Genomic DNA, 16329 nt, shown 5'->3' with positions numbered 1-16329 from the left:
CACAATGTAAAGAAAATAATATTTGAAATCCTTTAACAGTTTTTAAGAACTAAATACTTCTTTAAATCCATCAGCACATGCAAATTTGTTTACAAATAAAAAAGTCTAGAATTAGCTGCTAGACTAGAACCCTTGCTAATATATGAGATAAAATGAAGTGCAAAAACTTTTTTTTCTTCTGGAAAGTGGAAAAGTGAACTTCATTAGTTGCATTATTTAAAAAGATCTGAAAATTTTTCCTGATCCTCAAGATAACCATGTATTCCTATCAAAATAAAAAATTCCATCTTTGTAAAATGTACAGGTATATTAGAACAATGCTTTCGAAGTATTTTTAACAATGTTCCTACAAAAAATGGATATTAACTGTTGCAAACTGAAGTAAATTTGTTGAGTCCAAAACCTTGTAATCAATTTTCTGTTTATGAATACCCAAATAAACTTCTCACTTATTTTCCTTGATATTTCATTCAGGATCATTCTCCACAGTATGACTGGCATACAGTATGCAATATGACATCACAATGAAAAGTATTTGACTCAATAAACACCCAAATTAACTTACCACACAAATTATCTTGATATTTCTCTATTATTCTCAGCATCTCCATACATGTGTTCTGAATTGACTTGAAAACCTGCATAGATATTTTAAAAAAAATAATTAACTGTCCATTAATTTTCTTGAGAAGAAAATTAATAAATAAAAAAAAAAGCAATGTAATTATTTTCCTATCCTGATTATATTCATTTACTATTGATCCCCTTTCCTTTGCTAATCTTCAACCCTTAATGTAAGAGAACCCAATACAGATCACCGTACACACATCAATACTATATAAAGAGTTATAGTAATCACGAAGATTGATCACATTGCTTCATGCAAACGTTCTCCTTCCTTGTTTTCTTGTCAAATTTCTGCATGCGTAGCAATGAAATTATTCCACTAGTCCCTAGTAAAACATATGAATAAAATGGATCTTAATCAAAATTTCAAAAGATTGGTCAAGAGTGTACCCTTGACCTGTTGCAGAAAAGTTATGGTAGCTTTGCCTTCCAATGGTCACTGGTATGTACCATGGAAACGGTCCTAAACGGCCTATCAAAATCAAGGATTCCATGTAAGTTAACCACTGGAAGGGAAAGTTACTACAGCATAATAATACCTTTCATTCAATGGGGCCCAGGCATTAAGACATTTTGTCCAACACACATTTTTAAAACTTTTATTCAAGACTGGTGAGATATGAATGACTATCAAACAAGGACTTACCTCAATACCTTCTAAAAGAAACAACACATGATTTTTTTGGACACTACTATATTACCCACACTCCACCCAAAGCCCCCAATTCCATTAAATGTCCATTTAAGAATGCTAATTTTTCATGCCAATCTTCCCGATTTGAATAAATGACAGCTAATACCCTATCCTCACAACTTTTCTCCACTGTTCCCGATTTAAACCGATTCCTATCCCTCCCTCTGCCGATCTAACGATCTGGATGAATTGGGATTTTATATTGTGGTTACGGAATGACCCCTTGAGGCGAAATCATTCAGAACTGTTCCTTTACTATGTACATACTATATAATGTTTCTCTACCAACATAACACTTTAAAATAGTTATAGTTTTAATAGCAGCCTAAATACACAATCTGAGTACCTACCCATCCCTCCACCAACCCTGAGAATCATACCTCTAATTTAGCATCAAGCTCCGAGTCACCAGCTATCACATGTTCATCTTCTTTCCTTCCAAGTTTCTTGATCATACTCTGTTTGGTAACCCAATATTGCTGCTGCATCCTAAATCATGAAATAAGAAGATAAAACAGAGAAACTCATATATGATAATAATGATAATATGTCCCCTTATATAGCGCAGTTACTATGTGCACATACTCAACTGCACTTTGATACTTGGTATCATATTATTACCCCAGCTGTTGCTAAGCCGCCATAATAATAGGCGCTAAGGCGTTCAAGGAATAAATCCTACCGGGTACCCATTCACCTCACCTGGGTCGAGTGCAGCACAATGTGGATAAATTTCTTGCTGAAGGAAATTACGCCATGGCTGGGATTCGAACCCATGACCGTTTCACAGTCCGGAGACTAATCCACTGGGCCACAACGCTCCACGCTCCATATCATTACTCAGCACAATTGGGGAACTAAAACTTAGTTTCTCTGCTGCATTCTAGTTTAGAAGAACTGTGAAATCATATTTTATTTTGTTGCCAGTACCAGAATTTACTTGTATCTTTCAATTGAAGTGTAAAAATTTGATGAAAACACAAGTAACTTGAGTTCCTCTGCAGAAATGTGGATAAAACTCAATGTTATGATCCCTTTCAGTCTTACAAAAGCCCAAATCTCCAGATCACATTATTCTACCTGACTCGATTTCAAGTCGAAATTCAAACACTAATAGAAACAAAATACATGTTAGCAAATGAATGAACTGTACTAATTTTTCATATATGGCCTACAAATGTCTGTGTGCAAAGTTCGGAGAAACTGACGTGGAATCAATTTTTAAAGTGGAACGTTGTTACCTAAAGCAGGCAGCAATGTCATGTATGCCAAATACAAATATTGCCTGCTTCCATTTCAGTCTATAGTTACCTCAGGGCAAACATTTCTACACCCCTTTTAAAACCACTCTACATTTGTAAACTCTTTCATACTTATAATCACAAAATATATTGACTTTGGTAAAAACACCATCAAAGGAAAATCTGCTCTGTGGCTAACTCTGAAACTCTCTAAATCTGAGAAAATAGCCAGAAATACACAGAAATGAGTCTTTCATTAGAAGCTCAATCTAAATGTAACTTCATACTAAACGGAAAGCCCTTGTATTACAAAAATGAAATTCCGGAAATTACTATTTGAGATTGAATTTCAGGAAGACAGAGTGTTATAAAGTGTTACCTTACCTGTTAGCAACAGATTTCTTGTTTCCTGACTGTTCCTGTACATACTTATCATAGGAAGAGGAAGAATAGCCAGATTCCCAACTTCTGAAAGATAAAACAGCATTTAGGAATCATACATTCATGTGCACATTGATGAGGCATACCGGGGTAGTGTTTCATGAAAGGATTTTATCCGACAAGTCCTGTTTCATCCAACAATTACCATAGTAACAGTGCCTCTCAGCCAATCAGAATCAAAGAAAGTTGTCAGATCAGGGGCCCATTGCAGAAAGAGTTGCAATCAATCGCAACTCAAAAAATCATGCGCAACTTGATTGTCAACCAATCAACAGCGCGCATTTGGGACTTGCGATTGATTTTTTGGCTTGCGTGCGTTTAAACACAACTCTTTCTGCAACGGGCCCCTGACAACTTGTCAGACAAAAATGTTGATGAAACGCTCCCCTGTACTCAGAAAATGCAATGGACATACAGATGTTTATCACAAAACCATTCTAATTTTTACTGAAGGAATATGTACATGTACTGTATGCAAGACACAAAATTCACTAATCAAACAATACTTTAAAGAAAATTACACTTTCTTTTCAAAATTAAAGCAACAATAATACATTGAGAATATGCACGCTTAGTTCTTAACTTGTAGGCCTATAACTACACAGTTGATGGTTTCTACCAGATGATCTAAAATGATTTTACAAATGAAAAAAATAACAACAGAAGAGTCATAGCAAATTAGGAATGAGAGTAAGACTGAAGGGTCTTGTGATATTTCAGCTTGAATTAGTACTACAGTGTACATGTACAAGTACATGTACTATGTAGTTATACTATACTACATTTGTTGGTTGTATTATAAAGACCATACATTATGAAGGCAATGAGCAAAACAGTGTATATGCTGCTACTTCTACAAGCATCAGGAATTTCAGGATATTTACATTTGGACCTAAAAAGTCTATGGCAATAAGTTTGACAAACAAAATCTAAAAATTGTCACTATGCTACTCGTTGTGTCGACCAAATGTAGACACCGAGACAGACGTGGTACTCGGTCACCAAGTACCACATTGGCAGAAGGAAATCTACATTTAGTCCTAGGCCTCTGAGGTCTATAAAAGTCCTTGGCTTTGGACAGAATATCAAAGGGGAAGTTCACTCTGATAAAAATTCCATTGTAAAAATAGTTTTAAAAAATAATTATATTATACTAGATGGCTCAGAATGGAATACCCAAGGCTCGACATTAGCGGTGGCCCGGTGGCCCGGGGCCACCAAAAATTCATCTCGGGCAACCATTATTGAAAAAATGTTAAGTTTTGGTGGCCCGAATCGGGCAACCAATAATTTTCAAAGTAGCGCAATTTTTCTCCCGATTTTGCATGCATTTATCAACCTTCTACAGTTAAAATTGCAAGCCAATTCGTCATGCGCCTTTTTTGTTAATCTACACACAAATACACACACACAAAGATTGCATAGTCATGACAGTATGTAGGCCTACCGCTAGCATACAGTAACTATTATTCAGCCGGCCGCGCCGGCTGTCTGGCTGAGCTTTGCATGCATGAAACCAATGCAGCTAGCTGTGCACGAGCAGACTATTCAGACCCAGGGAGCAGCGATACGAAATGTTACTGCTAAGAAATCTTCCCCAGAGCTTTGGAAATCTACGTCAAAGTCACATTTTACACCAATGAAATGCCCTTCTACAGTCCATATTACTGAAACCTGATTAATTGCAAGCATTAAAAGGAGGAATTATGACCTCTCTTTTGACTCAAAAAGATCGATTTCCAAATGCATTATTGCACATAAAACACATAGGTGAGTACATCACAGTCCCATATGTGCATTTGTATGTATGTTGATATTTGGTTTATTTCGAAGCTGTGTATCTTTGAGCCAAAAATACATAGGCCGCTCTTTCTTTCTTGTTTACAAATGACTTCTTAAACCACTCTTAAGGAAGTAAATACTTTGGGAAGGCATTTCATTGATATGACATGTGATTTTTTTCCATCATTTTGTCAAATATAGGGAAGGAATTTTCTCACTGTTTTTTCCAGATAACTTTTGCCATTTTATTTTTTTCTTTCATTTTTTTTCAGTGATTAAACCATTTATACCCCTTCCCATTGAAAATGCCTGATTAAAGAACATGTTTCTACTGAATAATAATAATTTTCCCCATTTTTTGATAATTTTGTTTTATTTATTTTTCTTAAATCTTCTTTTGTTTTTTCTCAAATTTTTTCATGACCTGTTCTTTGTTTTTTCTTTCTTATTTCTTTTGTTTTATTTCACTTACCGTATTCATTTTTACAAATTTTGTTTTCTTTTTTCAATATACTATTCTAAAAATTATTTTTGTTTATTTCCCCCTTTTACACATTGTTCTAATTCTGCAGCATGGATTTGGGGCCTGCATAATCTAGGTTTTACAATCAAAAAGGAAGAAAGGAAAAATTGTTTTGTAAATCTATCTGAGTTTGATACATGTATATGCACTATTTATTTACTTTACCATTATGAGTATGTGTCTATACGGAGATTAAAAATCTACACAACCTGGGAACAATACAATTATTTTATTCTCTTTCAATCATTTCATATTTACAATGATAGAACAATATATATATTACCACAAAATAAGCAAAGTAAAATAACAGCAAGCACGATTTACATACACGATGTACAAAGAATAGTGGTACATGTTAGTGATTGCAGAATATTTCAGTTTGTTTTATTCATTTTTAATTAATGTTTTTCTTTATATTTTTTCGGGCCACCAAACCTTATTAGTGGGCCACCAAAAAAAATTATTTGAAGGTTTTGGTGGCCCGAACAGGCCACCACCAAAAAAGTTAATGTGGAGCCTCAGAATGGAATACCAGTGAGTTCTTTCCAAGAGTTCGGGGAAAATATATATTTCTGGTATTTTATGAAATGAACCCATCCAATATAATCATTATTATCTATCGCACTCCCACCACAAAAAAGGGAGCAATTTGAATGAAAACAAGTCATAGATCACTTTTGGATCAATTTTGGTCGTCAACATGCGACTTGCATGTAGCTTATTTTGACGCCGTCAAGCATAGTAGTGCTCTATGAACGCATTGTATCTTTCACGTATTAAACTGTTGAATCTGCTCTCATATTCAATAGCAAATTTTGTACAGGAGCCTATGGGATATTCGTCAGATTTCAGTCCTTTTTAGGGATATGCGATGATACTGCTAGGGCAATTGATGCAGACCAAAATATGCGTTTTTAATACATCGCTAGAATACTCTATATAGATGATAATAAAAAAAAATATTGTTTAATGTTCAAGGAAAATCCAGCAAAGATTTAAAAATCTAAAGAATTTTCACTTTTTGATTTGTGATGTCATATGTTATGTACAATATGATACAATTTACATACAAAAGCTCATACTTAAAAATGTTAATGTAAAAAAGCAACAAACAAAAAATTGTGCTTTCAAGCAATCATAGTGTGTTAGTTGTACTGCAATGCAAAATAGTGTCAAACAAAACTACAAAAGTATCTAAACTATAAATTGGGTAATTCTATTTTAATAGACTAATCAAAATCACAACATAAACACAGATCTATTACCTTTTGTACATACATGTACATGTAAGGAACATGCAGAAATGCCTTTAAATAGCAGGTAAAGCTTTGCACAGTTACATGTACTTGTATCTATATTCTGTTACTTTTTTAAATAATAGTTTCTAAATTGCCAATATTTTATATGGAAAAAAATTGTTCATTTCCATTTCAGATTAAATTTAAATTGGAAACATTTTAATACTGCAAATTAGAATATTTAACAATTTCAAAAGAATCAATGATTTTTGGGGGAACCAGTTATCCCCCCCCCCTTTAATGGTATCAAAATTGATAGGGAAGGGGTATCAATAAGGCGATGCATGTAAATTTCTAAACCGAGGCCCTATAGCAAATAGAATTAACTTTATAAACCAGCATTAACAATATTTTTGTCACCTCTCATTAAATACAGATGTTAGCTAGTCCCCATCAGCTTGAGTTTCAAACTCAGAGGTTCAATAGAAAACCTGCAGGTCAGCTTTGACATTTTTGTGCAAAATAAAATTTTATTATTCTATGGTGAAATAAAAATATCATGTCTGGTAAAAAAGGTTTCTATTTAGAATTTTGGCTTCAACTTACAGTACTTATAATTGCATTTTTTTATTGAACAAGTTCAGCATTCTTTCTATTTTGTACTCTACATGTGTTATAGCCTATAAAGTGAGAACTACCTCACTTGGCCTGTTAAGAAAGCAAATCCAAACTCTCTTCACTTTCTTTCCAGACAGATCTAGGGAGTGTCTCGAAGAATGAAATCTCAGTACAACAAATCATGCTTAAATGCCAACAATACACACATGATATTTTACATGAATGTGTAATCTTATTGATGAATATGCGGTAGTTATAATCCTATGCATGATTTGATTAATGCAGCAATGCATCGTACCCCAAACAATTGAAAATTTAAGAGTGATTTCTTCTTTTAGTCAGACTAAAAGCTTTATGAAACACCCCCTGATCTGGCTCAAATGAAGTGCTTGGGCAAACTCACGGCCGATGGAGAACTAACCGTGCAATCTACACAAAGGCTATGAAAACAAATACAACTATTATACAAGATTGATTAATTTCATGCTCTTGAAAGAACAGCACTCTAGACAAACATCTACCAATACTGACCGTTCTACCAAAGGACCTTCCTCTGGATTCGCAGACCTACAAAATATTTATCACAAATATGGAGGTTTGTTTTAAAAACAAAATATTTTCTTCCTCTATGAGAGTAGTATTTACTTTAAATTACTTTACTTTAAGTATTTACTTTTTTAATGTATAGTGAAATCACAATCATTGCAGTTGATTGATTGGATATGAATCATTGCTTAATTCCTATAACCATGTACATGTATGTAAAATTTTATCATTTCCGATTCTCATGTAATACATGGAAGTTGATCTTGCAGGTAAATTAAGTTGAAACAAAACAAGTTGAAAATGTTGAATATAAGTTAAAAACACAACATTTTGAGAAGAATGAACACCAAAACCAAAGGTACAAGAGCAAGAAGTAACATGTAGGTAAATGCCTGAAACCTGCAATATTTCTATCATACGTGTGGCTAAAAAAATAATTGTATGACACTGTAATACCGAATTTGAAAAAAAAAACATCTAAATTTCGAATTTTAAAGAATGGTTACGCCAATAAACACAGAATTATAATCCTGAAAACTGACATCTTTGTTGATTTCATGCTGTATGGCATATTGTATAATTAATGCCACTGTATTTAGAATTCAATTTCATATCTTCAAAGTTTTCAATATCTTTTTATAACTTTTTACATTGCATGTATTTGTACCAACCGACACAAGGCCAGCAAAAAAAATTGAAAAATAACACATGTGACTAATCAATTGGCTTTAATGTCAATCAGTAGTTCGGAGCAGACAAATACTTTGCCCACAAGTTTCAAGACTTGTTTTAAACCTTATGGGGGGGGGTATTTGTGTTTGAATGTAGCCCATGAAACTTACCTTTGCTGATGCATGATGATGCTTGCTAATCAGCTGAATAGTGAATGATTTGGCGTTCCTGTTATACAATCTTTTGGATTATTCAACAGCTACAGATACGTCTGTGAATTTCTCGCCTGAAATGAGAAGGAAACCATATACTAGCACATCCATGATGTGGAGCTCATCCGGCATCTCGCAACACAATTTAACACAATTTTAATTTCAGCCCAGTTGACACTGTAGTGAATTATATTGGTGACATAAATTGAGGATATAGAATTTAAATTGATGAAGAAATGACATAGAAGCATTTTTTGTGATGTATGAATAAATTTCATATGAATTCAAAGTTTCTTAACTCTGGGTAGAACCTTGGTGAACCTACATGTAATGTAGCTCTCAGATGGAACAAAAATAACCAAAATAAATCAACAAATAAGTAAGCAATTTTTGTGAGTTTTGAAAATAAATGAATAAATAGCAGATTCAATGAGTTTCAAAATTCTATATTTAAATTTTGTATCACCACCTCGAGCTATCATATAAAGCAAACAAAACTGAAATTGATCAACAAATGAAGAAGAAAAAACATTTTTTTGTGATTTATAAATAATGCATAAATTAGAATAAATAATTTTCCAGACAAAATTTCAAAATTTTGTGTACAAGTTTGGTGAACCTCATGCAGCTCTACCAGATGGAAGAAAAAAATCAAAATCTGTCAACAAATTAAGAAAAAAAAAATTTTCTGTGATTTATGAATACATTTTGCATAAATTAGCATAAATAATTTTCTACTGAAAATTTTCAAAATTCTGTGTAGAAGTTTGGTGGGCCTCATGAAGTTCTACCGGATGGAAGAAAAAATATCAAAATCTGTCAACAAATAAAGAAAAGAGGCATTTTCTGTGATTTCTAAATAAATTTTGCATAAATTAACATAAGTAATTTTCTACTGAAAATTTCAAAAATCTGTGTCGAAGTTTGGTGAACCTCATAAAGTTCTACAAGATGGAAGAAGAAAAAAAGTAAAAATCGGACAACAATTAAAGAAGAAAAAGCATTTCATGTGAAATTTAAAAAAATATTAATAAATACATTTCGAATAAATTAGCATAAAAATTGTTCTAGTCAGAATTTCAAAATGCTGTGTACAAGATTGGTGAACCTCATGAAGCTCTACCAGATGGAAGAAAAAAATCAAACTCAGTCAACACATAAAGAAGAAGCATTTTATGTGAATTTTTAAAAATATGCATAAATTAATTTCGCATAAATTAGCATAAAAATTGTTCTGGTCAAAATTTCAAAATTCTGTGTAAAAGACTGAACCTCATGAAGCTCTACCAGATGGAATCAAAAAATTCAAAATAGGTCAAGAAATAAAGAAGAAGCATTTTATGTCAATTTTTAAAAATATGCATAAATTAGCATAAAAATTGTTCTGGTCAAAGTTTCAAAATTCTTTGTAGTTTGGTGAACCTCATGAAGCTCTACCAGATGGAAGCAAAAAAATCAAAATCGGTCAACAAATAAAGAAGTAGCATTTTTTGTGAATTTTGAAAAATGCGCATAAATTAGCATATTTAATGAAATTCTGTGTAGAAGTTTTCAATGCCCCACCTAGTGCTATCATATAAAGCAAACAGAACTGAAATAGGACTTGAAATGGCGAAGTAGTAGCATTTTGAAATTGTGGACGGACGACAGACGACGGACGCCACAGCATAAGCTCATCTTGCCCTTCGGGCCGGATGAGCTAAAAACAAGAGATGCTCAGCAAGTTGCGCAGCCGAGCACATGTATCCCTCGAACCCACCGTGTCATCTGTCATTGCGATATATAGAGCTCACACAGAAATTTGACAAAAAAATACAATTATCAGGGTGACAATGACCCTAGCATGCAGGTCCCCCAAGTCCATCTACCATCCAAGTTTGGTTGAAAAATGACTTACAGTTGCAGTTAGGTGTCATAAGAGTCTTGCATGTAAACTTTAACGTTGACCTGGAAATGACCTTCGACCTTACCATGTGACCTCCGACTGTAGCATAAGATGCAGGTAGCCCAAATCCATCTACCATCCAAGTTTGGTTGCGGAGTTAGGTGTCATAAGAGAGTCTTGCATGTAAACTTTAATGTTGACCTGAAAATGACCTTTGACCTTACCATGTCACCTCCACCCACACCAAAATCAATAAGCTTCTTCACTATACCATACTCAACCTTCATGCCATATTTGAAGACGAAATGCATGCGGCTGATAGAGCGCTCACAAGGAAATCTCTGCGGCGGACGCGGCGGCGCGACGAGGCCAAATCCACAGTATACAAAGTCTAGATGCACAATCAAAAGTCCATCTGGGGAGCGTTTCATGAAAGATCTTGTCAGACGTTTTATCCGACAAGTCCTGTTTTATCTGACAGTTACCATAGTAACAGTGCCTCTCAGCCAATCAGAAATCAAAGAAAGCCCTTTTCGTTTTTTGTTGCGAGAAAATATATTTTTCCCTATTACTCTCTATTTTTTTTTACTATTCTTTAATAAAACAGGACTATTTTTACAAAATGAACTTTTTCCCTATTTTCAACTCACAGACTATTTCTTTGCTATTTTCACAGGTGAAATAGAATAAAAATGGGCTACTTTTTCTATTTTTAATGCACATATTATTTTTTGCTATTTATCAACCTTGCCATGTTACCAAAGCTATTTTCTATCTATTTTTTTTTAATCAAAGTTGTTTGTATCTATTTTATGCTATTTTTCTTACTTGATGTCATGATGACAGACTATTTTACATTTTCCATATTGTAAGAAATTTATATCTTTGTATTTAACTAATTTTCTTACTTACTTGTCATGATGCTAGGCTATTTCGTATAGTACGAAGTTGTATCTATTTTTGAATTATTTTTCTTACTTGGTGTCATGATGTCAAAATATTTTTTTTATATTTTTTTCAAATCTAAGAACCTTGTATCAAATTTCAATTTGATTTTCTTACTTTATGTAATGGTGCCAACACTATTTTTTTCTTTTTTTCACCAATTTGTAATAGGTTTGTATCTATTTCCAAACTATTTTCCTTACTCGAAGTGTCACGATGTCAGGATATTTTTTATCACCTAATTTTCAAAGTCTGTATCTATTTCAGACTATTTTTTCTTACTTGGTGTAGACAAAAAATAAAGAGTTCACAAGTATTGGTCATTTGCTTCAAAAATGATATCCCTGTTTGCTTGTCTTGCTCCCCCACCGCCTATCAAAATTCCCCCTCCCCTCGGCACTACCCCTGATTGCACCTAAGTTTCGAATATTTTCTTTACTCTAATTACTCATGTGAAAATTATAAAGGGTAAAGCGACTTGAAAAAAAAGATCGGCCGTGGAACTTTTCAAGGTCAAGTCCACCTCAGAAATATGTTGATTTGAATCAATAGAGAAAAATCAGACAAGCACAATGCTGAAAATTTCATCAAAATTGGATGTAAAATAAGAAAGTTAGGACATTTCAAAGTTTCGCTTATTTTTAACAAAATAGCTATATGAACGAGCCAGTTACATCAATCATCATCATCATCTGTACGGGAGAGTAGGTAATCCTGTGGATCTCCCGGTCGTAAACACTTGATGCATAATTACAAGTCTAAACAGTATAGTGCGGGCGTGGATGTCAGACAATTTCAAAATGTTTGCTTGACCAAAAAGAATCTAATCCATGTTTAAACGAGTTGATACTGGAGGACATTACTAGTGTTGCAGGCAAACTATTCCAAGCTTGGATCACTCTTTTACTGAAAAAGCTACTGCGGACGTTCAACCGACAGTGAGTTGTGAACAGTTTGAAGGGATGACCTCTTGTTCCCTGGTACTGGGACCTAATGAAGAGAGACTCTGGGTTGATTCTGTCTATACCATGCAATATTTTAAATACTTGTATCATGTCCCCTCGTTCTCTGCGGTAATGTAAGGAGTACAGATTCAGTTTAACAAGTCTTTCACTGTAGGATAAGGAGCTAAATCCTGGAAATAGCCTTGTAGCTCACTTGTTCACTGCTACCATCTGGCCTGTGGAGAATCTACAGGTAGGACTATGGTATGCCAATGCTGTATAGAGCACACACTCTAAAAAATCATTAAAATATCACTTTTGTGACCAAAATTACTAATTTTCATACAGTTTTAATTTATTTATCATTAGTAATGTGGGAATAATTTTTGTATTCACCAGAGCGCTCAAAAACTTGAATTTTGGGCATATTTTTGTGTACGCCCTCTATTGGTGGAAAGTAATATGGCAAGAAAATTTTCATTTTTTGATCTCTATTTTTAATTAAGAAAAAATGATATAAAGAATCAAATTTAAATAAGAGCCAAGCAGTATGAATTAACAGGGGGGCGTTTCATGATCGTTTTTGTCCGACAAGTTGTCAGATCTGACATCTTTCTTTGATTCTGATTGGCTGAGAGGCACTGTTACTATGGCAACTGTCGGATAAATGGGACTTGTCGGATAAAATGTCTGACAAGTCCTTTCATGAAACGCTCCCCAGGTCTAATGGAAACTGTCAGTGTAAAAAATCAAGCATTTGCCCCAAAGAAAAAGAGAAAATAAGCCAAACATTGCCACCCTTATTTTGTCACACATGGAGATATAACTGAGAACAAGGTTATATTATAACCTTGTTCATTGAATGAGTGTTGTAGCTCTACGTTGAACAGATTCAATCCTTTTGTCATCAGTGATGAATCTAGGGCTCCACACAACACTAAAATACTCCAAATGTGGTCGAACAAGAGCCTTGTATAGGGGCAGGAATACATCCAAATGAGAGTCAATGATGTCACTCACTCATTATTTCTTTTGTTTTTTTATTGTTTGAATTATACAATATTTCCTTTTTTACGAATATGACGATCAGGATCTCCTTGCCTGAAGCACAAAATGTTAATGGAATTCCACTTGTTCAGGGAGGAATGAATCTTCATTTCACATGTCATGACAATGACGAGAAAATCAAAATATTTCATATTTCACATAATAAAATAATGGACTTGTCCTATATTGCTATAAGCACACTTCACAGTTCCATCAGGCCAGGATAAGATTAAGACTGAGTAAAAAAAAAAAATGGGCAAGCACGAAATGCAGACGAGTGTACTAGTATACCCAGTTGTTGTGTGTCCGGACAGGTTGTGTGTACGGACGATCAATTTTAGAAAGTCATTTGGAAAAATTTACAAGTGAAGTTTCATCGATTTCTGGTAAAAAATGTTAGGAAATATTGTAGAGAACAAAATAGAAGATGATTACATCTATTGAATTCATATTTTTAGTGTAATCCAAAGACAAAAAAGAAGGCTTCAAAATTATAAAGTGTCCGGACACCCGACCCCCCATCCTAGTAGTAGCCATGGGCATGATGGGTAGAACGTGTCACGTCCCCCCACCATACTCACTCACACATTGTACGAGGTTAGTATGTACTAACCTCGTACAATAGACCGTGTTTGACCCTGGATTTCGAAGTAGTCGGCAAACATCGCTTCATTGCTGAAGTAATATTTGCCGAAGCTCCTTCTCGCTACGCACCGGGGCTCTTGCCGGTAAGTAGCAAGAGTTTGTTGAATATAAAAATAATAATAAAATAATAATCCGATAAAAAAAGCACAATTTGCTTACCTCGGCCTCGAAAGTGACTTCGCTTGTCTCTTCCACGGAAATACAAGGAAGCCCGTTGGTGGCGCTAATAATTTCACAACCTTGATTCAGCTCCTCGGTAATTTTATAACTGTATCTAAATTCTTTGAATGCGCAATCCTCATGATTAATTTACTAATTATGGGCACCAATTAATGAAATGCCTTCAAAAAACATAATTGATGATTATTATTGGTGATGATAACACTCATTTGGATTAATTTAAAAAGATGACTGATAAAAAAAATGAAAATATACGTGCCTGGAAAGAAACCAGCAGTACAAGCTTTGACGAACGTCAATAATACGTATACGGTATACCAAAGTCTATACAATGAAAAGATTGGACACTTTACGGACTTTGCGTAATGCCTTGCGTCGATATGCGTGTAAAATAGTGTAGGTGCCTATTCTTTCCCTTGTCGTGTCTTTGATATGAATATAAATAGCGCGCCCTCTTCAGGAGAAAATTGATATCAACGCTGACTGATTTCTATCTCCGTAAAATCTTCACTAAAGATCAAGAAAATATATGGTAGTGGATCGTATTACCGAACACTTTTCATGAATTTGATCATATCAAACACATTATTCCAATAAAATTCACCAAACTTTCACCATAAATACACAAATACCTACAAAATATAAACATGCAGAAATTTTGCCGAAATTGTTTTTCATTTTTACGACATCAGCTTCCAATCGGACCCCTCTTCGCAAGTGAAATATTTTGGTCACTAGAAAAGGTGTCGTATTACCGAACGTGTGTTTTCTATGGGAAAAGTTGGAAAAAACAGAGTCACTGATGAGCTATTTTGACAATATTTTATTGTTTTGAGGATATAAAGACTTCGAAATTGTGTTTTTGATAATTTTTCATCATTTTTCTATTTAAGTTTCCTTTGGAAGGAAGTTGCAAAGGTTTGAGCGTATTTGATTATTTTCTGACGCATATGATGCGCGCGTTCGGTAATACAAGGCCGGTCGGTAATACAATCACTCACTATACATATTATTAGAAAGAAACTTCAAGGAGAAGTCACGGAAGGATCTAAATGATTCGGTAAGTGTCATAGCAGGATGTGGAATATTTATTTATACATAATATTTTATGTGGGCAAAAGCCCACTGTATTTTCGAAGTGTAGTGGTGTGTCGCGTGCGTATGACTGATAATCCTTCGCTCGCGAGACGATATGAACCCATGCCATGGCATGGGTGCACCATACTAGAGTATAGTTAATGAGTAGGGGGAACACTATCAAATGTCCCCCCTATTTTGGTCTTTCATGATGGAGAAAAAAATATCATTCACAATCGATTGAAATAATACATGTATTTAGGACTAAATGACCTTACATCATGGCATAAAAAAAGGAAAGACACACACAACACTACTCGCACAACCTACATACTGAGGCAGACGATTTCGCTCATGCGCTATTTGAATACAAATAACATGAGGTCGTGGAAACACCTGTTTAATTTCGTGTAGGTGGAATTGTACGCATTGGTAATCGTGGAATAACTCTTGTTGCTGAGTGTGGGATGCGGCGCAGCAGCAGGTAGACTTTCAGCCCATCAGAAACGGACACCAAAAGTAAAAAACGTAAAAACATTTCGATGTTCAACGATAAAAATCAAACATCTTACCATTCAAACTCATCAAAGCATGACTTGACTCCAAAATATGCTTTTAATTCAACGAAAAAAATTGTAACATATTCTTTTAATATTACGTGTAATGCTCCCAATATTTTTTCAGTACCGGTATCAATGTAGCGCCAGCTTTAGTTCTTGCGACAACATTACGTTTTGTTTGGGGTTTGGCAAAGAAGAAGGGGGAGGAGAAATAAAGAAAGAAGGGAGGGAGGGAGCATAGGCGGCGGAAGCGGGGGGGGGGGGGGCGTGTCCCCCTAAATTTTCTCAATTTTCTTCCTCTCGCGCTTCGCGCTCACATCCATTGTTTAAGTTACATACCTATCCAATTTTTTAATACAAAAAGTGCTTAGAATGACCATTTTTCAGGTCGGAATGTCAAAAAAATTTGCTCGCGCTTCGCGCTCGCATTTTTGAAATGTATACCGTCTTCG

The 16329-nt window shown here is 34.5% G+C and overlaps 1 protein-coding gene across 3 annotated transcripts in view; it reads right to left on the bottom strand.

The window, feature by feature from the left end:
- LOC121423152 (islet cell autoantigen 1-like) overlaps positions 1-16029 on the bottom strand; it is a 31508-nt gene extending 15479 nt beyond the window's left edge. The window contains exons 1-6 of one of the 3 annotated variants that reach the window (XM_041618474.1): positions 15890-16029; positions 8553-8668; positions 7696-7731; positions 2947-3030; positions 1702-1810; positions 566-638 (exon numbers count right to left, since the gene is read on the bottom strand). In XM_041618474.1, the coding sequence (XP_041474408.1) occupies positions 566-638; positions 1702-1810; positions 2947-3030; positions 7696-7731; positions 8553-8566 (316 nt within the window). In that variant the 5' untranslated portion in view covers positions 8567-8668; positions 15890-16029. The remainder of the gene's footprint in view (positions 1-565; positions 639-1701; positions 1811-2946; positions 3031-7695; positions 7732-8552; positions 8669-15889) is intronic. The other 2 variants (XM_041618459.1, XM_041618466.1) reach the window with 2 other exon arrangements.
- Positions 16030-16329: the final 300 nt, after the last annotated feature.

The sequence above is a fragment of the Lytechinus variegatus genome, chromosome 1, assembly GCF_018143015.1.
Source record: "Lytechinus variegatus isolate NC3 chromosome 1, Lvar_3.0, whole genome shotgun sequence".
Lineage (NCBI taxonomy): Eukaryota > Metazoa > Echinodermata > Echinoidea > Temnopleuroida > Toxopneustidae > Lytechinus > Lytechinus variegatus.
Note: the sequence above shows the minus strand (reverse complement) of the source record. Positions and strands in the feature narration are given on the sequence as shown.